The following is a 27,766-nucleotide window of genomic DNA, read 5'->3' as shown; positions in this document are numbered from 1 at the left end:
TAATTTTTCGACATCGTCAAGTCCCCCCAGTCCCCCCCGCCGGGCGAAAGCCGGCCGACCAATCGGTCCCGCGCGACCCGCGCCTCGATAATGCCCCGCGCGCGTAAGTTCCTGCGGGGTGGGCGAGGGGCCGCCATGACAGTTGTCGTATTTTCTGTAAACCGCGAGCACACGTAGGCCTCGCCGGCGACGTTTCCCGTGAAATTCTCGCGCGACTTGGCATCCGTCGCGACCGAGAGCGACGGTCCCGCGTCCCGGCCTCGTCGGGCTGCCCGTCGCGGCTGTCGGGAGTGTCGGGGAAGACGGTACCGAGGACGCGTAGCCATTATTCGGGATTTGTTTGTGGGCGCCAGTGGCGAGGTGAGACGTCAAGAGAGGCGGCGGACAGGAGCCGAGCCGCGGCGTGGCGCGGCAGGCGGCCCGTGCGCGGTGCGGGTCTCCCCCTCCCCCCGGTGACCGGTGACGACGACCATCTCGCCATCTCCCCCCCGCGTCCCTCCCCTCCGCGTGCCGTGCCTCTCCCCGCGCGTTCCCTGTTTCGGGAGGACGGGCGCGCGTCTCTCCCCCGTGCCGCGCGTGTGTGTTTGTGCCAGAGGAGGCGAGGAGGAGGCGGCCCCTGGAGCCGACGGAGAACCACGGAGAACCGAGATGCGAGAACCGCCGACGGCACCGCGCACCACGTGAGTTTCCAACCCCAAGCCCGCATATATCCGTTCCGGAGACCCGGGGGAGCTCGGGGCCGCGGCCGCGTTGCGCCGCGGCCCTCGCGGCTCCGCGCCACACCGCGCGTCCATAATCCCCCTCGCCCCGAGTCCGCGTAAGCGCCGTCCATCTTGTGCCGCGGCCCCTTGTCCCCGTTGCTTGTCGCTTGTCCGCGGACACGAAGGAGCGAAACGAGGCGAGCGAGGCCAGCCGGCCAGGCCGACGGCGTTCCGATGACGATGACGTTGCGCCGCGAAATCGGGCGACGCGGCGTCGCCGTCCCGCTGGTCCTGCCCGCGCGCGCCCCGCTGGCCGCTGAATACGCGCGTTCGCCTCTCCGTTTCTCCGTCGCAGCCCCGCGCCATTACCGAGACCCACGGTCCCGTTCCCGATCCCGCGACCCGCGTCCCGTCTCTTCGCCCTCGCGCTCGCGCCCGCGGCGATATCGGGCACAATTTTATTCTAACCGCGGGAGAGAAAAAGGGCGCGGAAGCGGGACGAGGGAAAAAAGTCGCAGCTAAAAGGGACCCCTCGAAGTCTTTTCATGTCGTCGCGTCGCGCGACGCAGCGCGCAGCGCGGCATGGCGCGTAGCAGTCGTATAGCGGAGGATGACTCACCCTTTCCCGCTCGCGACCGTCGCGACGAGTCTCTCGAGCGGAGAATAGCGCCGCGCGAGGTTAAAATCGTGAGATCGCGTATATCGACGCGGCGGCGGCGGCGACGTTCCTTCCCGCTCGTCATCGTCGTCGTCGTCATCGGCGCGAATGGCGCCTTCTTCCCGCTTCTCGCGCCGAATGTTTACGCGGACCGGGCGCGATTACGCGCGACCGCTCGCCCGCCGCCCGTCGCCCGTCGCCTCCGTGGCACGGTGCTGGACTTTTCGAGGTTAAACGGAGACGATAAGCACGTTTTTCGCGAGCGGTTCTCGAATGGCGCGACGGCCGACCGCGCCGAAATCCACGCTCTCTCGGACGTAAGCTCGCTCGGAGTATCCGAGAGCCGCGGATTATATCGGGAGCACCGAGACATTGTCCCGCGATCTAGCAATATGGTGCGCACTTAGATATCGTTGCGAATCGATATCGCGCGAGAAATAGTCGTTACAATACTCAATACGCCTGCCGTTGCGCATTATTTGCCTAATTAGCGCGCGCACGCCACTTTCGCACGCCAATCAAAGCCTGTGTTAAAGGTCGCCGATCGGTTCCTTCAACCTCGAGTGAACTCGCATTCACGTTGAATTCCCGTTCCCCGCGCTAGTCATTATTTTCTCAGATGCAAAACGATCCGAGATTAATCCTTACATAATGCATTTTGCAGGATGAGAAATGAAGTATGTCAGACACGTTTAATTAATATTCTTCAGTGAGCGAAGATGAATAGTGAGCAGCATGCATTGCCAGCGACTACGCAGGCACAACAAGAGGTGAGGTACCTTCCAAGTCGCAAAACAGGCTATACACCAAACTACAAATGCGCAAATGACGATTACACAGATGCACCATGCTGACGTTAGATATGTTGAGACATTTGTATAATGGAGCTTTGTTGATTTACGGATTGTTTCACTTTCAGTCTGCTATGAAATGAATTTGCGGCCCCCGTGCCAGAGCGTAGATTTCTTGATTTTACAGAACTTTTTTTGTAAAGCTCGCACACTACGTTATTGGTTATTGTTTTCAACGCAACGTTTTTCAACGTTTTACGTTTCGTTGCTCTCAATTATCTTATCCTACGATAAATGCCTCTAGAGTATACATATTTTTTACTTTTGCGCGGCTACACGAGTCAAACTGCTGTGATCTATAGCTCTTAGATTAGAAATGCTTGTAGCGTACATATATCCATATACAAGACGGCTTACGCTTTCTTCTCTACTCTTCTTTACTCTTCGTAACTCTAATACATTGCTTTTCTCCTGTTTTCTTCGTACGTAATATCTTAACGTATCGAGTTCTAACAGATTGCATGTACTTAAGTTTGAAAACCGAGTGCCCCTTTACGATCACTTCGTACGGCCCGACACAGGTGTGGATATAGAGCGTTTTCCTCAAGGTTCACATTCTGTATATAACACAGAAACACCACTATCTCCGGTAGACCAAGTTCTTCGATAACGAATATCCGTGGAATTTTTCATGTCGTGCTAGAGAGAGAAAGAGAGGGAGAGAAAGAGAGAGAGAGAGAGGGAGGGAGAGAGCGAGAGAGACACGATCAAAAGTGGCGCATTTGTCGATTGGATTTCAGCCTGGTGCATGCCGCTGCATGCCCTATCAATGTTGTACAAATGTCTGAATGTATATCGGTAGGATGTAAACGCGGGTCAAAGTGGTCGTCCTTCATACCCAGGTGGTTTGGCTACTGCGACCGCGAGTCTTGGCAATGTAGGGAGTACTCCCCATTCATCCGCGGACCTGCGTGTAGGTACTGCCGTAGCGTTAGCCTCCTCGGTAGCCTCCTCGGTAGCTAAGTATTGGGTCCTCACCAATCTGTTTCCTCCCGGACCGCTACCTCAAGTCTCGGTCTACCACCATTCCCACCACAACTCCTCGCATAGGAGTGGTGGCGGTGGGGAGGCATCATCCTCCAAAGAGCCAGCCTCTTCACTGAACCAGGAAATGGCGTTGACTTCCAGCTCGCATCATCAGCAACAGTCAACAGCCGCGCATCATCATCATCAGCCTTCAGTTAGCAGCAGCAGCAGCCACCACAGTTCCCTGCAGTCGAATCCACAGGTTTGTTAATGTGTAGCGGCACGTGTTTTGTGTAACGACAACAATGACTGAATGCGGCTTACAGATTACTCCGATCTGGAGTAATTGATTATTTACGCTTTTGCAGGAGTTGCGGTAACACGCACCTCTTTTTTTTATGGGGATGCGTGACGGTGCACATGTAGGTGCATAATTATAGGCAACTGTAACGATCGAAAAGCGCTCGAATATTGGCACTTCATATTTCACTTAAATTTCCATTTTTCTCGTAATTTTACAAAGAACTTTATTTTGTTATATTCCTATACATATTCCATTTTGTATAGTTTGTCACATTACATACAAAAACTACTTTTTAAATATTAGTTATTATTCTACTTGTTCCATATAGTATGTTTTGCGTGCGCAAATTATTTAGGCCTTTCTAATGAAGAATGCTCGATAGATTATGTATTTTAATATATCAAAAAAAAGCCGAACAAGTTTAATCCTACATGAACTGTTTATTTAAAACTGTTAATTCCTAATCGCACAAGCAAAGTGTATCATATAATTATATATAATTGCAAATATATATATTTTAAATATTACGTTGCATTACATAGACCTCTTTATGTATGTTTCACAGATTCCTGTATCTCTTCCTGGCCTTAATTTAGACGGCGCACATTTACCAGCGAGTGTCAGTCATCTGGCTGCACATGCACAAATGCAACAACAAATGCAGGCGCAAGCACAGCAGCAGCTGCATCAGCAGCAACAGCAGCAGCCGCAGCAACAGCAGCAGCAGTCTCATCATCAGATGCCGAATCATCAGAACGCTCAGAACAATGGGCCAACGGCGCATAGCCAGAACGCGCAGCGAGACGACAACAAAGTCAAGGACGAGGGCGGTAGTTGCACCACCGAGCGTTGCAGCGACAATCAGGTTCATTGTCAAGTTCAATGCGATCTGCAATTACAACCACCCCAAGATCTTCAACAGAGCTTGATGCAACAGCAGCAGCAGCAACAACAGCAGCAGCAACAGATCGGGGTCAACATCAGCGGTAACTCCACTACCGAGGGAGGAAGCCAGAACAACTCCGAGAAACCCGAGAAAGAGAAGGAGTTGCGACAACTGAATATGACCCAGTATGTGCGAAGACGTTTAACTTTTTTAGTCGTTATTGATGCTGGATAAATATATAACTGTTATTTTTATAGATTTCAAGTCCCTGACTTGAAACCAGGGGGACACATGATGGACGTGAGGACAGCAGACGGATCGGTTGTCAAAATCAGCGCAGGAAACGAGCAAGATTTAGCCAAGACTCTCGGCGTCGAAATGGTACAAAATATGTACAAGGTACGCGATATCGTGAAAATCACCGTAATAATTATATTTAAGATTATTAAGAATGTTGCATTTGTTTTTTTTCTGCTCGATAGGTTAATGTGGAAGATATTAACCAACTCTTGGCGTATCACGAGGTTTTTGGAAAGCTGCAGAGCGAGATTGCAGCTGGAACGACTTTAGTGGGCAGCACTGTGCCTACACAGACAGTTACCACGATACAGAATGGCACGCCAATCGTGCAGCAGGTCCAATTGAACAAATTCGATATAAAGTCGAGCGACGGCGAAGCAACGCCTGGCCCGAGCGCATCGCCCGTGTCGGTTGGCAGCCACGCTTGCGAGATATGCGGAAAGATCTTCCAGTTTCGTTATCAGCTTATTGTACATCGCAGATATCATACCGAGAGAAAGCCATTCACGTGTCAGGTATATCAATGCGACGAATCTTTTATGCGTGTAGCAATTCATTCGAAATACACAGATCGGTATTGAATGTGTAACGATTTCAGGTATGCGGCAAAGCGTTCTCAAATGCGAACGATCTAACACGTCACGGCAAATGTCATCTAGGAGGATCCATGTTCACCTGCACCGTTTGCTTTCACGTCTTTGCGAATGCGCCTTCGCTGGAACGTCATATGAAGAGACATGCCACCGACAAACCGTACAATTGCACGGTCTGCGGCAAGAGTTTCGCGCGCAAAGAGCATTTGGATAACCACACGAGATGTCATACTGGCGAGACGCCATATAGGTAGGTTCTTTTTGTTCACTTATCCAGGTGCCAAGTATGATGATTGAAGAGCTAGTCGATAAATGTAGCAAATGACAATAACTTCTCAACAAAAATCGGCATAAAATTAATAATTATATGCCGATATCATTAAAAGTCGTACAGCTTTGGAGATAACAGAAAGGAATATCCTGACATGATTCTTGCAGATGTCAATACTGTTCGAAGACATTTACCCGAAAAGAACATATGGTAAATCACGTTCGCAAACACACTGGTGAGACTCCACATCGATGTGATATTTGCAAGAAGAGCTTTACTCGCAAAGAACACTTTATGAACCATGTTATGTGGCATACAGGAGAAACCCCTCATCATTGCCAAGCTTGCGGCAAGAAGTATACGCGCAAAGAGCATCTCGCTAACCATATGCGCTCGCACACAAACGACACGCCGTTCCGTTGTGAAATATGCGGTAAGTGGTCTGTCCTTCATATTTTTCTGCCCATAATCATGAACGTAAGTTTGAAAATTAATTCGCGCGAACAAGAAAAGTTTCTATTGCATAAGATATAAATAACGAGACAAATTACGATATTTGATGGGACGATTCCAGAAGCTTTCTGAATTGACGCGATCATTGTCTTTCTCTAAACTTCCCGCGAGGTCAATATTTAATCTAAATCGAAAAAAAAATTGATTGGTATTTCAGGAAATAAAAATAAAAATAAAAACTGATTAAGGCAACAAAATACGAGTCAGCAATCGCAAATATATGCAATAATACGCATTCAAACCATCGACGATGTTGAAAGTAACATTTTGATTCTTTCCGATTCTTATTTAGCACTTTTTTAACCGAAATACAGATGTTATTTTTATAGTCATCATGTATCACGGTTAAAGTAAAACCAAATAAGAATTCGACATTTTTCAACATTGTTGATGAAACTTGAGTGTATTATTGCAGAGATATCTGCGTTTGAGGTCTCGTTGACTTTACTCTTAGCTATTCAGATTACATCTTAATTTTCACTCCATAAAGGTAACACGTTTGCATTCGACGTTAAAATTAGCGATTTATAATAAAATAAAAGATCGGGAATTGTTTTATATAGTATAAAAAGCGTGTTACCGTAATGAATATCGATAGATTGTCACCAAATACTTTATTACGAAAGACGAATATACCGAGATATGATCAATGTAGATTTAGTAAAATTTGAAGCATTAACAAGGTAAGTATGTGATATTATTTAATGTATTATCCGACAAAATACTATTTATATCATTAATCTATTTTCAATTATTAGTCAAGTGTAAATACAGAAAGATTCTTGAAGCGAAAATTATTTAATTAGAAGCTTAGATTTAACCCTAGAAATCTACAACAAATTCCCGCTATTTTTCGATTTGTTGCAAATTTTTGAAACATCTATTCTTACCATGAAATGTTTAACAGTATATGCTGGAGTTAAAGTATTGTTAAAATTGCGATCTTGTAAAACTTGCCGAATTCTGATGCACCTAATGTTATTTCAGGAAACTTGGAGTTCTAGGGTTTAAAAAAGCAACTAGAATAAAAATTCACTAATTCTAAACTTTTTATGCTATGTACTAGATTCAATATAACAAATTGCTTATTATGATTTTTACATACAGACATGAAAAGTATACGCTTCTCAATTTACGTTTGCGTTGAAAAAACTGATACAGTGTGTACATTTTTTCAGAGAACGCATTGTAAGCTTCGAAGTACTGAGATTTCTTTTATTGCCGCATATATATTTTTTTGCGAATTTATCCTGATCAATATTAGATAATAAAACAGAATATTCGGTTATAGAGATGCACAATATATTCCAAGGCTGATAAATTAATGCAGATTGAAAGAAAAATTATATTAATAACTGTGAAATTGTTACATGGTTCGAATATCTCGACTATTAAGCATTAAATTAATTTAATTTTACGCATCTATTAATAGATTCGTGTCTATTACAAAAAGTTTGTCTTTATAATTGGACAACAGAATTTCTAAATCAATTTCAACATTTAAGGTATCGATTTTAGTAAGAATCTCAATTCATGCATGTAAGAGATTTCGAGTGAGGACCAAGGAGAGTTGTGCATCTCTGAGATCGTTGAGCTTATCGCGAGCGAACGATTTCCCCGAATCGCAAGAGCAAAAAAAAAACGGAGAGAAATCGACGCTGCCGCGGACCGGCGTCGGCGTAGATGCGCGCGATCGATGAGATTTGACAAGTGTATCTATCTCTCTCTCTTTCTCTCTCAAATCGAGCACGCGCTCGGTAACGCGAGCGGATGCGACGCGGACGCGGGAGTTACGTCGAACGCGCTCTGTGCGCGCGTACACACACACACACGTGCGCGTGCACGTGCACACACACATGGATGTGTATGTATGTGTGTGTGTGTGTGTATGTGTTCAGCCGCAGCCGGTGCCGCGGCGGTGAAATAAAATTCGCGAGAATTGATCGCGCATCGCGAGTAAGCCGCCCCCTCCTCGCCCGGTCGGCCGGCCGGCTCCCGCGGGTCGTGCGCATTCCTTCGCGATGGCGCGGAGGCGAGAGGAGGCGCGCCCCTCTAAACCTTAGAAGGAGAGAGAGTCGCGCCGCGTCGCGTCGGTGCGCTTGCCCTCGCCCGCCCTCCCGCTCGCCCAATCGCCCCGACGGCGACGGGGGATACCCCTTTCTTCCTTCCTTCAGTCCTCGGGAGTCGCGCGAGGCTCCAACCCGCCAGCCGGCTTTCTACAAGGGGGCCCTTCATTTCTCACCCAACGTCTGGCCGTGAACTGTGATGGCATGACTTGCTATTTCGTAAATTTAAGCGGTTCGTACGAGGTCTTTTCCTACCGCCTTTCTCTCTCCTCCCGTTTTATCAGTCAATTCGCTCGCGTGTCGACCTCCCGGGTCGTTTCCCCGATACGGATCACGTTTTGCGTGTGCCATTTTTATCGGCGATGCGTCGAATTTAATTCCGCCGGCAGATCGCCGTCTCGCGGTTTTCCAAGCGGCGCCCAGGACGTTGGTCCTCGTGGAACTCTTCATACGATTTTGTTATCTTTGTCCGAACCAAAATCGCGATAGTCGTCCGCAAAGTGTATCGTTTAATCGTGTTGCTGAGAGAAAAAAAAATATTAAAATCTTCGACGTCGCACGGCGCGAAGCCCGATTCCATTCGTTCTTCCCGCGAGTGTCGAGGAGAGTTCGATATTTGGATGCAAAATGTAATGTTCCAAAATACGCATGGATCGTCGATTGTGTTAAGGCAGCGATTGGTTAATTGCGCATCGTGTGTTAATTACGCTCGTTGGTGATTACACCTCGCGCTATCGCGACGCCGAGTGATGGAAATCTCGCGTCCGCAAAGTGTGGCGAAATTCGAAATTTGTATTTTCGTTCTACCGAGTCGCAAGCATGCGCGCCGATCTATACATGTCACGTGACACGTGTATACGTACAAGCGCGCGTTGACCGCGGTCCGACGTTCGTTTTTCGAAATGGTAGAAACCTCGCGCACGACCACGATTTTGTTCCTCTAGCGCGCGCATTTCCCGCACGGAAAGGAATGGTTTTACTGGCGTCTAAAAATTTTGCTGGATATTAATATAAAAATAATTTTGTCGCACAAAACAATTGTAGTTTATACCCTTCAGGTATAATGATAATGCGCTGCAAAAGGTTTTGATAATCTAGCAATCAATTTCAGTGTCCTACAGAATTATCTTTATAGTCCAACAAAATTATTTTCAGATCTTACCTAGCTAAATTTTCAGATACTTCAGCAGAACCATCTTTCCGTGTGAGACTTTCGGATCGATGGATCTTAGACGAATGAAATCAGGGGCGTTTTCCAACGCTCAGAGATACAGATTAGGAAATAATTTCGTTGCACCATCAAAATAATTACAGTAAAACGTTCGAGCATGACAATAATGCTGCAAAGTCCTATATAATTATTTTGATAATTTAACAAAATTATTTTTAAATCTGTATCTATAGCTAAATTTTTGGATACTTGGGCAAAATCGTTCTTTCCGTGTAAGACCTCCAAGATTTGTGGATCTTACGCGAGTGAAATACGGGGCGTTTTCCAGCAAGAGCAAGCGTTTCCATTCTTGTTGTTTGGCTGTGAATGTTAAACAAGGATGAAATAATTCACTGTGTTGCACTGTGTCAACTATATCTCTCTTGCTGAAAAAGTTCCCTGGAGTCTCGAGCCGCTTGGAACGTCAGCCGAGATCTCGCTGATCTCCTCGCACTTCCTTGCAATTTACTTGTAATTTTAAGTAATGTTTGCTTCATCTTTCGAAAGATGTGGTTCGGCGTGATTCGGCGAAGATCAACCGTAACGATCGCGATGAGCACTCGCGCCTCGCGCGTGATTGATTATTAGTAATGGAAGATTAATTGCGAACAGCCCCCCGTGTCTTGGAATCGTCCCAATCGCGCGATTTGCAACGCGTCTATCGTCTATCATATAAAAAAATCTCGCTGCGTGTCTGACAATCTAATGAAACGCGCCTGTTCTCGGTGCTTTTCTTTCTGTTTAACGCTGCCGTACGCAGGTAAGTCGTTTACGAGGAAGGAGCACTTCACGAACCACATAATGTGGCATACGGGCGAGACGCCGCACCGCTGTGACTTCTGCTCGAAGACGTTCACGCGAAAGGAACACCTCCTGAACCACGTTCGCCAGCACACGGGTGAGTCTCCACACCGATGCGGCTTCTGCTCCAAATCGTTCACCAGAAAGGAACACCTTGTTAACCACATCCGCCAACACACAGGTGAGAGCGGTTGGCAGATGTTCACTTCACGGGCAACCGATATAATCGTTGTTAAGAGTATCTCTATTAAAAGTAGTTGTGTTTTCGTGATCTTATTTATATATACATATTATGTATATATGTATGCATTGAGAAAGAGAAAAGAGGATTCAGACTTCATCTTGTCCTTTCTTCTTCTTTTTTTTTATTTTTCTTTTTTTCTCTTTAGAGGCTAAGAGATCGATATTGTAGGGGGGGACTGTGAGGGTAGAGTCACACCTCATATAACATCAGGCAGCGCATTTAGGTGGTTCGATCGAACGCGAGTCGAGACACGCATCTCTCCACACGCTTCCGGTTTCACACATCTGGCTTTACACGCAGGCTATTTTACTTCTACTGGATTCACGGCTTTTTAACGGCGCGATCTTTCGCGAGCTCTTTGGAGCCGATTATCCCCTCGACGATAATATCGTGCGCGATCGTTCCGCGTCTCTGAAGTAGAAACGTGAATTTGGATAGCGGCTCCACTTGAAATTAAACGAATTAATATCGGAATACAATAAAAGCGAAATTATTTCAGATTCTAAAGCTTGCATCGCGGAAGTCCTTCATTGTCATTCGCTAACTCAAAGACTGTATCACGGTTATTTTGAATATCAGACCTGTCGTCGTTACTTAAGAGATTCTATCGTTAACGATCATTGATCCGCTAGAAGTGGGACACCCTGCACGTTGGCGCATTCAACTGAGGATCGGGACACTTGCATGGGAATTGATTTTCATTTAGACGGGATCGCCATAAAGTCTCGCTCGCTCATTCAGTCGCTCTCATCGTCACTTATCGTTTTACACCGTCGCGCGTTTACACCTAACACGATCATCGCATAAGCTCCATCATCATCGAATCTTCCAGGGACATTTGCTGCAGTTCTGCCTAATACACCGCTCTCATTGCCACGCCTCCTATTAACAGTAGTACTTCAACGTTCATTTTTAAGTGTTCACAGCTCTCATTCCGCATTCCCGACAAAGTTGCCATATAAAATAAATTTTATATCTCACACTGTCGGAGACTTGTAAATAATATCCATAGCTTTTTTGTAACTTTGTCTTCATTATCGTGGGTGGCACAAGTCTCGAGTTCCGTTTTAGTTCAAATATATAGCTAACATAGAATGTTAATTAGATTAGATGTGAGATTCAAGAGAGGAATCGATACGTACTTGCTTTTAATATAATCGCGAAATAGAAAGTTTCATGCTTAAAGTAATGGTAGTGTGATAGCATTTCAGTATTTGATACACGAAATTTAGAGAGTATCTTATATCAGAGTACACTGTAGTATATTGCTGTACAAGCTGACTTTCCTTCGATGTAACGTAAGGACATGGCAATATCGAATATCTGTAAACACAGAATTTTTACCCTGAGTAACAATAAAGATTCAATAATTTCTTGCAACGATGAATTGTTTAGCGATTCTAAGCAATTCAACTAGATATTTTAATGCTACATTAAGGTCTAAAATTTGTTTTTAATTTATTAAAAAAGACCAAGCAACACAACGTGCTTTTTGATTGATCCTCTGATCTTCATTGTCCAATTTTAGAAGGAATGTATATTAACTTGGATATAAATTTTATACGTTCGATACGTAGATTTATCTTTTACTTGGTATCGAAAATTCTGCCCCGATTTCTATCCCATTCGATATTGTGCCCTCTCTATTGCGTTGCGTCAGGCAAAACTCGCCTTGTGCAGGATAACTCCACTGAGTTCTGAATGACGGAAACACATTTTTTTTCTCAAACCTTGCGAATTCGCTTGCAAAATATGTACAGGGGAGACGCCCTTCCGCTGTTCGTACTGTCCGAAAGCATTTACGCGGAAGGATCACCTGGTGAACCACGTCAGGCAGCACACGGGTGAGTCACCGCACAAGTGCCAGTATTGCACCAAATCCTTCACGCGGAAGGAACATTTGACCAATCACGTGCGTCAACACACAGGCGAATCGCCACATCGATGCCACTTCTGCTCCAAGTCATTTACTCGTAAGGAGCATTTGACGAATCATGTGCGCATCCACACTGGCGAATCTCCACATAGGTGTGAGTTTTGCCAGAGGACGTTCACTAGGAAAGAACATCTAAATAATCATCTCCGTCAACATACCGGAGATTCCTCACACTGTTGCAACGTATGCTCCAAACCATTCACAAGAAAGGTACTTTATTATTATTATTATTATTTTATTAAAATATTTGATCATGGTTTACATTAATGGTTTAGATGAAGGAGAGAAAGATAATTTTGTCTTATAATACTCGCTAAAGGATAAAATACTCAGATTTCTTTGTATCGCGTAAAATTTTGCATTATTTTTAATGTTATCATAAATATAAACCTATTTCATAACTTTTAATTGCGTCTCTCTCTCTATCCATTGAGTCTTCTTAATCATAGGCAATATTCATCATGTCCCTTTCTTAATTCTCTGTTACAGGAGCATCTCGTGAATCATATGCGTTGCCATACCGGTGAACGTCCGTTCGTGTGCACAGAATGTGGCAAGAGTTTCCCGCTGAAGGGCAATCTTCTCTTCCATATGCGCTCGCACAACAAGGGCAGCAACGCCGAGAGGCCGTTCCGCTGCGACCTGTGCCCCAAAGATTTCATGTGCAAAGGACACTTAGTCTCGCACCGGCGCTCGCATTCAGACGAGCGGCCGCACAGTTGCCCGGATTGCGGCAAGACCTTCGTCGAGAAGGGCAACATGCTGCGACACTTACGCAAACACGCGGCCGAAGGCCCACCGACACAAGTTAGCACACCGTCAGCTATACCGCAATCCGGTGTCCTGCCGATACCGGCAGCGGCGGCAGTCCTGGTTGGACATCCATTAGCACCGCCGGCGCCGCCTGTTGTGCCGCAACATACGGTGGTCGTGCCGACACCGCCCGGTGTCGGATTGGCGTCGTACTAGATCGTCATACCGGAAAGAGACAGATAGAGAGAAAGAGGAAAAGGAAAAAAACGAGAAAGGCGAAAACTAAAAAAAACAAACTAAGAAGGCATTTGAAGATGATACATGCTGTGTATACTTAATATATGATTGCGTCGAAGAAGTGTGAAGATTGTGCGCCATTCATCGTTTCCTCAAGGACCTGGATTACAGTGGATTTATCACGCGCCATTTGAATCAACGGTGTCTCGCGTGCTGATTCAATTCGCTTCGTGATGCCGCAGCAGCTGCACACCATTTTCGTTTCGTAAGATTCACAGTGAACTTCGTTCGGGACGATGTGGAGCGATTGCTCGTAATACGCGCATAAAACGCGCATTAGAACGTTGATGACTGTTTATTGCTACGGCGATTATTATCCATAACCATTATTATCCAAAGTTTGATTTTGCTTCGTTTATACTTGTACTTGATAAGTCGATTGTGGTAACGAGCATATTAATGTATTCGCTCCAAATTTGTGCAAGTGGGGTATCCTATTGTAAAAGAATTTTGCGACTATATGATGAACATGTAATAATTCTTCTTCGTTATTACTTTAGTAACCTTCCATAATTTTAACAAAGAGGCACTAATTATAATGTCAATATCTCGGATTATGTTTGTACGTTATTTTCACGCGAGGAATGTGTCTGCGTGCATTCGCCAATTAATGAGGTGGCATAGTAGTGTCGGGCAAAATATATTTGCAAGTAACGGAAATAACGACTTTAAGTATATGTATATTTTCCTGTGAAAATATGTATTAGAAAATAATTATTTGCAAATATATTTCAGCCAATATTGGGACGTACAGGCGATTATCCTGATAACAAATCAAGGCGAATGCAGTGTAGCCATGATTATAGCTAAGATTATAGTCAGATTGCTTTATATTAACACTGACGAAATACTATTAAAGACCATCAGATTTGGATCAATTACGAAAATAATTTCGTAATTGAAGAGAGTATAGATATCGATACTGCATCTACAGCGATGATTTATTTTTATAATATGCTTCATAAATAAGCGTATTTTTGTTGCAACGCAATAATATTATGCTGTGAAATTACATTTCTATTCCGTAGTTATTATTTACATGAATATTCAAACACGGATGACAATAGAAATGCAATTTTGAATAAAAACCTAATATTTCGTTATAATTATATGTGCGTATATCACTGAAACATCAGGATAAAAGTCAATATTACACTATGAACTAGTCCTCCAAATTTTATCAACCGAGCGAACTTCGGTCCTGTGATCACTGTCGGTCTTTAATAGTACATTGTTAGTGGCATTAATTATTGACTTCTCCGTAATTTTTGTATGAAAGTGTATCGTTACTTTCACAAGAATTTCATTCGATCCGGAGTGGTATTTCGAATTGTGAGTTTTATTTTTATATCTGCACAGATATACTTTTATATAGAGAGTATTATAAAATGCTTTTATTGGAGTTGATTTCTCACGAGGAAAAAAATTACTACATGATTATATATTCACTCGTACGATTCTGAAATTCTAAACTGATGTTTCTTGTCTAAATATCTTGATGTTTAATAAAATGGCAAGCGTATAGATTTTGCTATCGTAAAATATTATGAAATTGTAATATTTAGCTGCAAGGCTGTAAAACGAAGGATTGTGTTTTATTTGGAAAAATATTGCATTTTTACTTTGAAAACACGATATATAAACACTTATGTCCAATCCTTTGACTTAAACGTTATTCGCTACGATTTTTAGTTTTAGTTATTATAATCGAGTGCAATATAGCTGAGCCGCTAATTTTGTTTAAGGAGGCAGAGACAACTGCAAACGAATACCACTGTTACCGGATCCGGTAAACCGGCAGATAAACAAATAGTAAACTGATGTATGTGTGAGTAGAGTTTCACGCGTTACCGAGAGCAAATATTCACGTTTTAAGTTTCGTTATTAAGTTTAACTAATGATTATCTTTTTTACCATCTATCACGAGAAGGGGGGAACACTATCACTGTAGCGATCATCCTGTAAGGCCATGTATTTCGTATTTTACCGTTAAGCTAAAAGTAAAGAGAGATAAATAAGTGCGACAGCGCGGTAGACGATTACGCGCGTATACCGAGTCCCGTGTGAAATTTCAATCGGGTTTCAGTGTTCGGACATGCGGAGCGATATAAGAACGTAGACAAAATCGCATCTGATCGATCATCGCGCCGTCGCGTTTGCGTTAAATATATAATTATGTATAATATTAATAGTACCTATCAAATAGGCATTATATAAAGATGACGACAAATTTATTAACGCGCGTTTGGGTGGGCGTCACGCGTGACCCGCGTGCGACGAAAGTTCGCAAGTCGGTAGAAATCTAGATTATATTATATATAATGAATATATTATACTATAAGCATATTGAGAAATACAGTTTAGATATCATATGTACTATTTAAAGTAACGAAACAGTGAAAAACTTGAGTGTACTGCAGGGTCATCTTATATATGAAATACCGTGCGGAATTTACCTACATTATGCGTAGACCTTTGTTATATTCTCGGGAAAAAAAAATAAGAAAGATAGGTGAGGGCGCGGTAATAGATAAGCATAGATAAAGAGAGAAAAGAGAGGACACGCGGAACTTATACACTTATACATGGGATGGACAAATATATATGTATAATATATATACTGCTCTCGTGCTTATATACATTATGTATATATACTCTGTAACATACACAAGTGAGGCAATCGCCGGGGGGAAAAACGACCAGAGCCATTTTTTTTTCCTCGGATGGGGGGGGAAACCATAACTCCGACGAGACACATACGTGTAAAGAAAGAGAGAAGGATGGAAGAAGAAGCAACAATTCCTCTGCAATTGACCTATGCATCCCGCGCGACGACATTGCTAAGAAGAATATGTAACAAGGAATAAATAGAAATAATGTTTATATGAATTATTATGATTATTAATAATGATACTATCATACGTTACGAGGATAAAAACTAAGAGTTGATTCATGCTTTTAAGAGGTTTAGTTTCGTGCTTGTTTAAAGATAAAGATGAAGATTAACGGCAAGCAGTCAGGATCCAAGCGTTCGACGTTTTGGGTCGAAGCGAGTTCGCGCGTTCGCACACAATGCCCCGGTGATCTGGGCATCGTCGTTCCCCGTCGTCCTTCGTCGCGACGTTACGTTGCACCTTAGAAGTCGCAGCGCAACAACCATGCAACGTACGAACGTAGTTTAACGGCCGGCGCTTCGGCTCAGAGCGAGAAAAACGTGGTGAGGGAAAAAAAGATTAAAAAAAAAATATTATTTACTTTAGATAGAACAAAAATATGTATAGAATTTTATTATGCACCATTGTAATATTATGTATCCCAGTTGTGACACAATATACACTGGTGTTATGTTAAATGTGGAAATTACGCGTACCAATCTTCTTTTGTTTGTGTGTTTCCCCAGTGCTGTCTCATCGTACTAACGACACTCGATATTCCATCAAATTAACAAACTGTGGTTTTTTTCGTCTGTCATGCGTCGATGCGAGTAAAAGTTCGTCGAGTTCGTTCACGTCGTTTTTGTACAAGACGGTAGAGAAGATATGATACTTGTCATATAGAAAAAGATGCGACGTGTGTGTGTTGTTACCTACTTTAAGAAAAAAACCTACGTCAAGTCCTACACATCATTCTCTATAAGGAGGCTATTGCGATCGCTTTTCTTAAACATGTAACACTGCTGGAAAGACGAATTCCACAGCGCTGTGTAAGTAACGGGGTAGTTGTAGATCAGACTCCGTTCCTCCTCCTCTTTCGTCCTAAATTCGTGCGAATTCTTACGAGCTACGCAAGAAAGAAAATCCCATGTTATCTCTTCTCCGCGCGAAACAAAACTCAGCCACGTCCGATTGTCACTTACTCTCGTTAACGAAGAAATTGGCGAAGTATTGAGATGCTACAGTAGCACTGGTCCCGTGAGGAATATTCTTCCCGGTCACCCATTCGTAAAGGTTCTTCTCCGGATGGAATTGCAATCCATAAAACGGGAATTGCCTGTGCTCCAGCGTGGAGATGAATTCCAAACCCTCTCTATCGCGATTCAGCGACAACACGTGAAATTCGTCGGTTAAATTGACACGGTGTAAATCCTGAGAAGCGGAAAACGGTATATGCACGTTAAATTAATACCATATTGATCCTTTATAGAATTAATAATTTATATTACACGATTGCTTTTCTTCATTCGCGTTTTCTCAACTAATAATTTCTAAGGAAAATGCTTGCCTTCCTCGTAACGCAATAACGATGATAATTCGCCGTGACGTACTCCTCGGCCAAGATCCCCAAGACATCCGGCGAAGCGTTCTTAAACAAATTGCTTTCTCTAAAGTCTGAAAAAAAGAAAACTTACATTTCTTGAAGAAACGGGTTTTTAAGCAGCTTTCGTTAAAGATATAACATTATAATCCGGAAAGAATCCACGGATATTTTATGCGCAAAGATAAAAATGACAGAAAGAATAAAAAAAATTCGGGACAATAAATAGCGGAAGAGAATATGTGATTTCTGATATATCTCGAAGGAAATGTTTACCATCTGTGAATTCTAGCGGAAGGGGCTGATTTTTACTGGAACAATTCGATCTGTGCTCGACGCGATTAGCCGCGGCATACGTCAAGAGCTCGAAGCCGAGGCAGATACCAAATATCGGGAAGTACTCGCCTCTCGCGTTGATCTCCTTCGCGATTCTATCAACAAAACAGATAGGAAAATGTATAATCGAATAACTGAAGTCGCTTTCGGTCTTTTATTTTGTAGCGACCTGTAAATCACAACGCCCGCATCGGCATATCCTTCCTTCTGAAAGAAATACGTCGAACCTCCCGGCCAGAGAACTCTAGAAAAATATGCGCATTTAGAAAATGATTATGCGTACGTAACGCAGCGAAATGTGTTAAAACTGATAGAATACTGCGTACCCGTTGACTTTGCTCAGGATATCTTCGTAGTACGAATCGTTTCTGCCAATCCTATACAAAGTTACGTCAAGTTTTGATCCATGAATTAAATCTGATAATACCGAGGGATCTTTTATATCTATGAATTATATTAATCTAAACCGAGATACTTTCTGCAACTATTTGTACGTAAGAGATTTTAAGAAATGTTTGTATTATACCAAAGACTCGTTCGATAAGCATCACTTGCTTAATTTCGAGACTCATTAAATTATTTTATTCATTATTTGTGACGAATTCATAACATGTCCTGTTCTAAATAATGTAGTTTTGTTACAAAGAAGTTGATTTTTTTTTTCAAGTTGGATTACAGGGAGAAGAGCATTTAAGCTGATCAAGTCGATGATCGAGGATAATGACAGAAATATTTGTGATTACCAAATCGGGACGGGTCGAGCGCCGGCACCCTCCACGAACTTCACGTACGACGCGGCGATGTAGCTGTGATACTGATTGGGAAACTTCTCATTTAATTTATAATGTATCTCCTGCGTCAGAATACCTTGAAGGAACAAACGAGGCACAATATTATTTTAGCGCGAAAGATATATAAAATAAAAAATACTCTTTCTCTCTCTCAATTCTCTCTCTTTATTTTTGGTTGAATATAAAGATCAGACTATAAATCGCCTCTTTTTAATTTAACGTTACTAAAAAAAAAATGAAAGGTACTATAATATATTTTAAAAAGTTTCATGTTATCATTACGATTCTTAGATTAACTGGAGTTTAATAAATCCCAATTCGGTAATCATGTATATTACATGTTTTCTCTTCATTAACGGCAGATTAATGAGAATAATCTGCCATTAATTAGATAAATGAGATTAATGAAATGAAATATATATATGCAAACGGAGATTGCCGATTGGTTCACACATGGGCGTGGACAGTCCTTTTCTTGATGAGTTTCGGAATGTAAGAAAGTCGAAAGCTATCTCGCTGATAGTACAGATTTTTATTTTTGATGCGTCTGAGTAATTATTTCTACCGTATAAAAATACAGACAAAGAAACGACTTTGGCGACTTTCTGATAATCTCCATGATAATTATTAGATTCGTTTCTTTTTTCGCACAAAAAACCGAATTCTCTCCACCAAGGCTGCGTTCGAAAACGTCACACGAGTATACTCCCTTCTCTTTCTATCTCAGCGAGTTAGAAAGAGAAGGGAGTATACCCGCGTATACCTGGGTGACGTTTTCGAACGCAGCCCAGGAGGGAGAGAGCTCGGAGTTCGGAGACGTTCGTCTCTCGGCGAACCCTAACCTCTCCCTTTTCGCGACGATAGCAAAGGTACATTGGCGATTTACGTGAATCCCTTTGGAACGACTTACCGATAATGGGCCGATTGTTCGATTCTGCTTCAGTCCTCGCGACTGTAAAGACAAACGCCGTAAGTAGAATCGGCAACAGAACGCTCATCGTGAAACACATGATAAGAAATGATAAGAAAATCCTTGACATTCTCTCTCTAGCGACACTATCGAGGAGAAGGGAGTGGAGAGGAGTGCGCGCGAGCCTCGTCGTTCCTAATCGAATAACGACAAGCTCATCGTGTTAATTAATTCGTGCACGCGTCGCGTTATCGGCCGTGTGTATTGTAGTGTCGTGCTTTATCGTGCACGCATATATCAAATCAGCGTAAACTGGTATAAACTATGCCAAGTTCATGCCAGTTTATGCCCTACCGAGCTCGCCGAGATAATCTCAATAAAAAAAAAAACTGGCCGTGCCGGTCGTGATGCCGCATCGCGGTCGCATCGATCGATCGCGTTTACTCGTGTCATATCCCGGAGAATTTGATGCAACGAGCGCACGGCATTTGCGACAATAGCGACAGGAGTTTCTGAGAATTCTAAGGGCGAGATTCAATTCTAGGGCAGAATATTCACCAGACATCGAAAAGAATGGCTTCTTGAAATAAAACCGAGCGAATGTACTCGTAACGAAGTTTCGTAATTATCGCTGATTATCTCTGAACAATTTTCCTTTTCCTTTTTTCACTACACTGCACCGCTGCCATCTGTTTTCCAATAATAACCAGCGTGAGGACAAACCCAAGCTTGTGTGGTAAATTTCAAGATTATATTATGTTTACGTATTGTTTATACATTATGTTTACATAACAATTGTAAATTATTAGATACATGATGCTAATATAGAAATATCTTGTTGGTAATATGAGAAAATACCTTTTTTCAGTAAAATAATTTTTTGTATTTATACATATTAAAAAATGTTATGAAGAGAGATCGTATAAAAGAAATTTAATTAAATACAAATTTAGAAAATTTAAACACTAATTTTTTCGTGAAAAAGTTATATCATGCACTATAGACGGTTTACATTTAATAAACGTAATCACATTTGTATTTAAGTAATTAAAGTACTTGTGTAAGATTACAAAACTATTTAAAATATTTATAATAAAATTCTATCGTGAAATCTAATAGATACTATACAGATCGTCTAAAATAGATTTTTTAGTTAAAAAGAAATTTATGTAATATTGTGTAATGAAAAAATCTCATTTTAAGATCATTATTTTGAATCGAAAATTTATCGCATGAGCTTATCAAAATGCGGACTGATTTATTTATTGGAAACTATCCTATCAGTCCCAGTGTGTCAGAAACAGAAGTGAGACGAGAATGAGTCGTGAAGAATATCATTTTGACGTCAAAATGACGACAAATAACGTCAACTTAATTGCTGCTTGACGAAACAGAGTGGCATTTCGCGAGGTCGGCTATCGGCTATCGGCATTTAATGAAGACCGGAACTCGTTCGACCTAAAAAAGATTGGAGAGGAGGGAATCGCCTCTAATCGGGGCAAGCAATTTTATAATCGAGAGAAATACCCTCTCTCGGTCACCGCGCGGAGGGACCACCGCTGGCGTACGACACGGTACGACCAATTCAAACGATGACGTAAGCTCGTTCCGTCTTCCTCTTTCGCTCTCGTCCGTCCTCCCACCCCTCGAGCTCGCGCAGCATCTTTTCGCCCGACGTAGCTGCATGACGTTCGCTGATCGAGTGAGAAACAGAGAGATGCGATCTCTCCTCTCTTTCTCTCTCACGTACGCGCCTACCCCTTTTTCTCCTTTCTTTCTCTCTTTTAACATTTATATTGTGCTCCATCTCTGTCTTATCGACAATCATCTATCTCGGTCGTTTACCGTACCGGTCGCGCTGTAGCTATCTCCCTCCGACCCTCCCGTATTCTCTCTCGCTCCCACATCCCTCTCGCTACCTCTTTCTATTCCACAAATATACTCCACGTAGAACATACAGTTCTCTCTTTTTCCCTCTCTCTTTCTCTCTCTTTCTATTCTCTCCCTTTCGTTTCCTTTCTTTGAAAAGCGGCTCTCATGCAGAACTCTCTTGCTCTTATCACTCCCACCAATTCTCGATCGCCTTATCGCTGTCTTTGTTCTTTTCGAGACTCAAAATGGCATATCTCTTTCTATCTCTATCTCTTTTTCTCTTCTCTCTCTTTCGACGAGTGTCTCTCTCTCGCGCGATTGGGTAGTTTATCTCCGTTCAATGCTTTCTCTCTCTCTCTCTCTCTCTCGCGCAGTTCGATCGTTCGTTTCCGTCCGACTCGGCCCGGCCGTTCCTCTCTCCCCTCCCACACTCCCGTATACGCGGCGCGCACTGCGCGCGCGCCCCACGAGGAAGCCCGAAGTGCGGCGCCGCGAGCCGAACGAACACGTCCGTTCAAGTTTCAGCAAGTTTCAGTCAAGTGAAGTCAGTCTCGAATCTCGCGTCGGTTGTTACGGGTTTCTCTTCCGTGGCGCGTTCCTTCGCCGTCCGTTCTCCGCTCGATCGGGGACCCATGGAGAGCCGTGGGCCTGACAGGTGTAGTGCGGTGAGTGACGAATAAGAGGACAGGTAGCGGGAAAAGATCGGGGGGAGGATCGACGGCTTCGACCGAGCGAGGGATGAAGGACGGATGAGAGACACGCGCTCGCGACGCGGACGGCAACGACTCGATCGCGGTAATCGACTCCGACTTCTCGGCATATCAAAATATCCGCTCGACAACGCACTCCGCTGTGCCTGACGTTCGAGTGAGAAGGAGGAGAAGTCGACGCGCTATCCTTCGATGATCTTTACCGCACGGTCGAGATCCCGAATATCCCGATCGAGACGACTCTGAAATTCGCACGATTCGGAGGACACCTATCGCGCGCGAGGAGGGTGCCGTTCGAAAAGGTCGGCGCCGCGCGCGTGCGGCGTCGTCGCCTGTGCAAACGATTCAGCTGATCGAGGGGGGAGCAGCAGCCACGTCCGGATAATCGGCTCGTCGCCAAATTGAATTAGTTTCACGAGAAGCGATCGAGATCGCGCGTCAAGTGTACGGTTTTTGGAGGAACGATCGAGGAGAGGAAGCTCGAGGGAGAAGCCGAGCGCTCGCGAGAAGCGGGGAAATTAGTGAAATTTTCGGGAACGGTGCGGAAGAAACTGCGACGTAAAGAGGCGAAAACTGAGAGAGGTGGCAATCCTTCTGGGATGTCGGCGTACGGTGGGTGGAGTCTGCGGCCGGCGAGGACGCGTTTTCGACACCTGACAAAATCGCCGACGATCCGTCGCGGCTGAGATCCGCCGTCCACGCCGGATTGATTTCGAGGGCGTTATCACGGCGCGGAGCTTTCTTTCGGACGATTCGACGCCTCCTCGACACACCGTCTGTCGACGGAAAGGGAATCTCTCGGTGTTGAGCGTCGCGTTAAGCGGCGCCGAGTAATCCGGAATTGTTCTCGGGGGATTCGGAAAAAGGTGCAGCAGGTAAGAATCATTTATTGTTGCACAGCTACTACTGTCCGCAAAAATCTCGAATTAGATTTTAGGCTAATTAGATGTATAATTAGATACTGTTTCGAATTATGGGATATCTTTTCAATTATGTTTTGAAGACGTAATTGAAATATATTAAATATTAAATGTCTTGAAGAGATATTAGGTAGTCATATTAATTATAAAAATTATTTTAAATTGTAGGATGTCTTTTCAATTATCAAATTTTTTGAAAATTATGGAAGTAGTTATATTAATTATAAAAATTAATATAATACTTCCATATTTTATTAATGGCAATGTTATATTAATTTAGCAAATTATGATTTGCACTTTATAATAGAGATATTTATTAGTGCGATTAACTTGCATGCTCGTTCGATTCATATCCACGTGATGAATACTTAATAATTACGAATATTTATAATAAAACGAATAAAAGAACTGAAACATTCAAATATTAAATCGTCGCAGCAGAGTTCTGATTCACTGATTTATAGAATAACAGAATATTGTTACAAATCGCTCTTGCTCCGTTAAATCGACCTTAGATCTTCCAGGGCGCTTCGACAAAGTATTTTGATTACTTAATTTTTTTAAAATTGGTTAAATATCGGAACTAAATTATGGCGGTATTTCTTGAAGAAATCCCGCAACGATTACGTTGGCGGATGTTCAAGGGCGGCGCTTGCAATGGCTACCTCGATTAAAGTGATTAAAAGATAGAGTCTAAAGCAACATATTCGCTATTAAATAATTAAGAAATAATGAAGATTAATTTTATATTTCTATCAATTTATACCCTGATTTAATTGTAAATCTGATGCACATTATAATATACTTATTTATTATATTTTAAATTTTATGCAATTCTCAACATTTCTAATTCTCTTTACAACCTCCTTAATAATACACAGCATTTTAGATATGTCAAGATACATCTTTTATTTTTTTTTATTTGTAAATGTTGCTATCTAATTCGCATATATTTCTTCGATTTTACATAAAGTCAAACTTTTTATAAAATCAGACAGAAATAAATCTGTTCTGAAGGAATTATATTGTTTCTATTTTCTATCGATTGGCAAAAATTTTGACAATTTGGCATAGTCTTCGACATAATAAAAATAACTTTGGGAAATCATTGATAGCATCCCTAGATAAACGAATATCTGAAAGATATGCGCAATAATTAATTAATGGCCGGATAGATAATGTCGCTTTAACGACCATTTCAATACATTAAACGTTAAACGTTTATGCAACGGAAACGGGCCCAAGGTTTCTCCTGTTCGTCGAGCTCATCGCGTTGTGGGCGAGCCTTAACCAAATATGTAAGTATCAAGGCTCAGGATTCTACGAAGCCGCGTGTCGGATAAATATTACAAAGTTATATTATGAAGTTATTATGAATATGGAAAGCGAAGTTAGAGTGGGCTTGGTGCGCAACAAAGTGATTGCAAATGCTCGATTTATTTTCCAAACGAATACGTGTTTATATAGTGTTGACTTGTAGAATTGACGATAATAATTTTCCCGTTATGCAATTGAGGGTAAGTGCGATTCGTGGAATGGGGCGAGGAGGAAAAATGCAGACTTATATATCGTTGTAGAAACCGCGGCATTGAAGGCTCCGGAAATTTCTTCATTTTGCACACCTTGGCGTGCAGGCATCGACGTCTCCGGTGACTTCAACGCTTTGTGCTATATTTAGCACAGATATCTGGCACAGATCCGGCAGCCAAAATGTTCTTATATCAATTAATCGTTTCACCTTTACTAATTTTTGGTCGTATTATTTTTATTATGATTATTATTTCTAAATAATATTTATTCAATACATTACGCTGAATTGTAATATGTTTACGAATAATGGGAATATTAGCTGGATTCATGTTTAGAAACAACTCGAGTCTTAATGAAAAATGCAATACATAAGTTACTGCTATTTTCCCCGTAATTTTTTGACAGAGAGAAGAAAATTTACAAGTGTGGAATTCCCACATAAGTACCATTATACTGTCCTTGAATATTTCGATTAGTGATTCTCCCGCAGACGAACCGACACTTTAAATCACCTGCGCGACAGCTGTTTCCGCTGTCAAGATACCCCGTCCGCATTCGTTGCTTAAATCATTCGTTCTTGTTGGTATACGACTCTATTGATGAATCTATAAGATGTTTTTAAAAAGATTTTATAAACTATGCCAGTATAGAAGAGAGGCAAATAATTTATTTTTTTTAATAATTTTAAATATAATAATAACAACAGTCTTCCTCTCGGTAATAATCTGCTATCAATATATCATAATTTCGTTCTTTTATCTCTCTCGGAAGATGCACGTTGCGTTTTTTTTTTTTTTTTTTTTTAAGAAAAGTATTTTCTCGCACCCCGCGAGGAATCGCGCGCCACGAGGGACACGTCCCTGGCCGCGATCGCCGATCCGACCGGTGCCGCGGTGTGTCCTCTTCTCCCCGTACCGCAAGAAAGGTGGAAGCTGCGGGGACCACGGGCACATCCTCGCCGTGATGTCGATCTCCGGCGGTCTCGTAAATCACGTCGCGATACACATCCGGCGCCAGGCCATCGAAAAAGGGCTTGGCGCGCGAAAATGGCGGCCGCACGGCCGCCCATAGCCGACCATGGTGGTCCGGTGGTGGTCGAGGTCGACCGCGTGCTCCACCGCCGTCGCCGTTGCCTATCGTGGTGTACTAAAAAGTGAACGTTGCATCGTGCATCGCCGCCGCCGCCGCCGCCGCCTTCGCGAACAAGCGTGTCGCTTTCTCGACGGGCTGCGAGCGCCTGCACCCGAACGGGGGGGGCTCGGCGATACTAACCCGCCTGAAAACGTTCACCGGCTACCTCGACGCCGAGATTGGCCTTAACCCTCGCTCGGGGTGACGTCACGATGCGGGGAAGCGCCGCGATTATTTTTTTTTGCCCGGCCGCAGCTACTCCGGACTTGCGATTCGTGGAATGAGGCGAGGGAGGAATGCGAGAGGCTATATCGTCGTGTACCAAACTGAGTTTATAGAACGGAGGAATGCTAGGTGTTTTTCTGCACGGGCCCCCCTTTCTGTATTAGATTAGATAGAACTGGTATGAGGATAGAGGATATGGGGTACAATTGGAAACGAGCTCAAGGTCGATGGAGAGAGGGCGACAGGGTAATAAAGAAAGAATGATCCGGTTTGCGGAACGAAACTGTTTCACTGTTAGGTCTTTTAAAGTGTGTTTTAAATAAACAAATAGACAAAGCATCCGTACCCTTATTCTGATAACATATATAACATAATACAAGGAGTTTCTTATTCGAAAAACGGAACTTCAGAATCCGTCACACATCTTTATAACTATATATAATAAAATACTTGGAAATATTGTGTTATGTACAGATTCTACTATAATATTTAATAATTTCTTAATAAATATAACATTTTTAAGATATTTTCTTAAGAAGAGACTAAATTATATTAATAAATTTGTTAATTAATGATGTTCACCGCCGCGAATAGTATTGATAAGAGATATTTTTCGAACGAGCATGCAAGCTTGATAAGAAGCGGCAAATCTTCGAATCTGCCGCCTCTCGTGCGACGGAGACGATGTTTGCGCGATCGATCGTACCTTGCGCGAGTTCGACCCAGTTATTAATAAGACTTTCTCTTTTATTTTAGCCATGGACTGGAGGGGGTTCGCGCTGGCATTTCTGGTGGTGAGTAAACACAAAAAATTATTTCTTTTGACTGCGTGCAAGATGGCTCACCTTGAACGAATGAGATATCTTAACCCGGGCGACTTTTGATTCTTTTGCTTTCTTTTACCTCACATTTTTACAGAATAAAAATTAAAATATATCTGTTTATGTTATAAGAATTACATTATTGTAGAAACATTATTACTAAAAATTTTCATGTTATAAGAAAAAATATTGCACCAACATCTGGCTGTATATAATTTTATTACGCAATGCTATTAAAGAATCAATAGTTTCAGTTTATTTTATTATATATTTAATCTAAAAATATATCAAACTTCTGTCCCTTCTTTTTTTCACATAAAATACGCCTGCATAACGAATGTGCGATATTCATCTTAAGTGTAATCGCTTAAATTAGATTTAAATGCAATTGTTCTAAATTCATTTGCGTTATGTAATTCGCGTGGAGGCGAAGCTGATATAACGTTTAATAACATTGTAGAAAATACTCGCTCAAAACGGTAACGTTTATCGTGCGATTCCATCATTAATAGTTCCGTTTGAAAAAACCGGTTGATGGATTATGGATTTGCGCTTGACTCGACAGTCCTGAAGTCGAAGGGCGAGGGGATAATGTATAATCGAGAGACGAGAATATACGGCTCTCGCCGTCGTTTCGGGTAGGCGCGGATTAATAGCATCCGTAATATGTACACACACTTTCTCCCGTACGTGCCGCGTCGTACACGCGTGTGATTTACAAAGATATGCGGCGCGTTATGTAATCCTTTGTTGGCGCACGACACATCCGAGAAAGGTGTCTGGTTGTGACTGCTGAACCGCATCGGCGCGCCAAACGACCGCGGATTCTTAATGCTCGGATCGACGCGTTCGTCAGTGGAAATTTGACAAACGAGCCTCTCTCGCGAGAAAGCAGCTGGACGGCTTTCGAGCGATT

At 42.8% G+C, this 27,766-nt stretch overlaps 3 protein-coding genes across 26 annotated transcripts in view; 2 read left to right on the top strand and 1 right to left on the bottom strand.

Annotated features, from left to right (window-relative positions):
* Window positions 1-133: 133 nt before the first annotated feature.
* On the top strand, window positions 134-16,710 carry LOC139823419 (uncharacterized). Of its 24 annotated transcripts, none has more exons than XM_071795951.1 (12): window positions 134-680; window positions 2,024-2,129; window positions 3,013-3,438; window positions 4,046-4,551; window positions 4,624-4,765; window positions 4,849-5,181; window positions 5,265-5,509; window positions 5,698-5,963; window positions 10,080-10,217; window positions 12,125-12,208; window positions 12,293-12,510; window positions 12,790-16,710. In XM_071795951.1, the coding sequence occupies exons 2-12, from the start codon at window positions 2,079-2,081 to the stop codon at window positions 13,267-13,269; spliced, it is 2,889 nt and encodes a 962-aa protein (XP_071652052.1). In that variant the 5' UTR covers window positions 134-680; window positions 2,024-2,078; the 3' UTR covers window positions 13,270-16,710. The 24 variants fall into 24 exon arrangements, with proteins under 24 accessions (XP_071652052.1, XP_071652050.1, XP_071652046.1 ...); XM_071795949.1 differs by having other exon boundaries at window positions 10,080-10,301; XM_071795945.1 differs by having other exon boundaries at window positions 134-360; window positions 10,080-10,301; window positions 12,125-12,510.
* Window positions 16,596-19,789, bottom strand: LOC139823423 (gamma-glutamyl hydrolase A-like). Its single transcript, XM_071795968.1, has 8 exons — window positions 19,642-19,789; window positions 18,684-18,807; window positions 18,267-18,317; window positions 18,110-18,184; window positions 17,881-18,035; window positions 17,572-17,678; window positions 17,207-17,435; window positions 16,596-17,130 (listed from the first exon to the last, which is right to left on the bottom strand). Exons 1-8 carry the CDS (start codon window positions 19,769-19,771, stop codon window positions 16,967-16,969), a joined length of 1,035 nt encoding a protein of 344 aa, XP_071652069.1. The 5' UTR covers window positions 19,772-19,789; the 3' UTR covers window positions 16,596-16,966.
* A 2,070-nt stretch (window positions 19,790-21,859) lies between these two features.
* The window catches only part of Pio (zona pellucida domain-containing protein piopio), a 61,674-nt gene continuing 55,767 nt past the window's right edge, over window positions 21,860-27,766 (top strand). Inside the window, exons 1-2 of the mRNA XM_071795837.1 lie at window positions 21,860-23,098; window positions 26,786-26,823. Of these exons, the coding sequence (XP_071651938.1) occupies window positions 26,788-26,823 (36 nt within the window). The 5' untranslated portion in view covers window positions 21,860-23,098; window positions 26,786-26,787. The remainder of the gene's footprint in view (window positions 23,099-26,785; window positions 26,824-27,766) is intronic.

This window comes from Temnothorax longispinosus, chromosome 12 (genome assembly GCF_030848805.1).
Source record: "Temnothorax longispinosus isolate EJ_2023e chromosome 12, Tlon_JGU_v1, whole genome shotgun sequence".
Classification (NCBI taxonomy): domain Eukaryota; kingdom Metazoa; phylum Arthropoda; class Insecta; order Hymenoptera; family Formicidae; genus Temnothorax; species Temnothorax longispinosus.
Note: the sequence above shows the minus strand (reverse complement) of the source record. Positions and strands in the feature narration are given on the sequence as shown.

Excerpts from the sequence above, each read along its gene's own strand:
- LOC139823419 (XM_071795945.1), top strand. The coding sequence starts at position 2,079 with ATGAATAGTGAGCAGCATGCATTGCCAGCGACTACGCAGGCACAACAA. Across the intron at positions 5,964-10,079 it reads GTTCCGTTGTGAAATATGCG|GTAAGTCGTTTACGAGGAAG; the intron begins GTAAGTGGTCTG and ends TGCCGTACGCAG. Across the intron at positions 12,511-12,789 it reads CCAAACCATTCACAAGAAAG|GAGCATCTCGTGAATCATAT; the intron begins GTACTTTATTAT and ends TCTCTGTTACAG.
- LOC139823423 (XM_071795968.1), bottom strand. The coding sequence starts at position 19,771 with ATGTCAAGGATTTTCTTATCATTTCTTATCATGTGTTTCACGATGAGC. Across the intron at positions 18,808-19,641 it reads GAACAATCGGCCCATTATCG|GTATTCTGACGCAGGAGATA; the intron begins GTAAGTCGTTCC and ends TGTTCCTTCAAG. Across the intron at positions 18,185-18,266 it reads ATCCTGAGCAAAGTCAACGG|AGTTCTCTGGCCGGGAGGTT; the intron begins GTACGCAGTATT and ends ATATTTTTCTAG.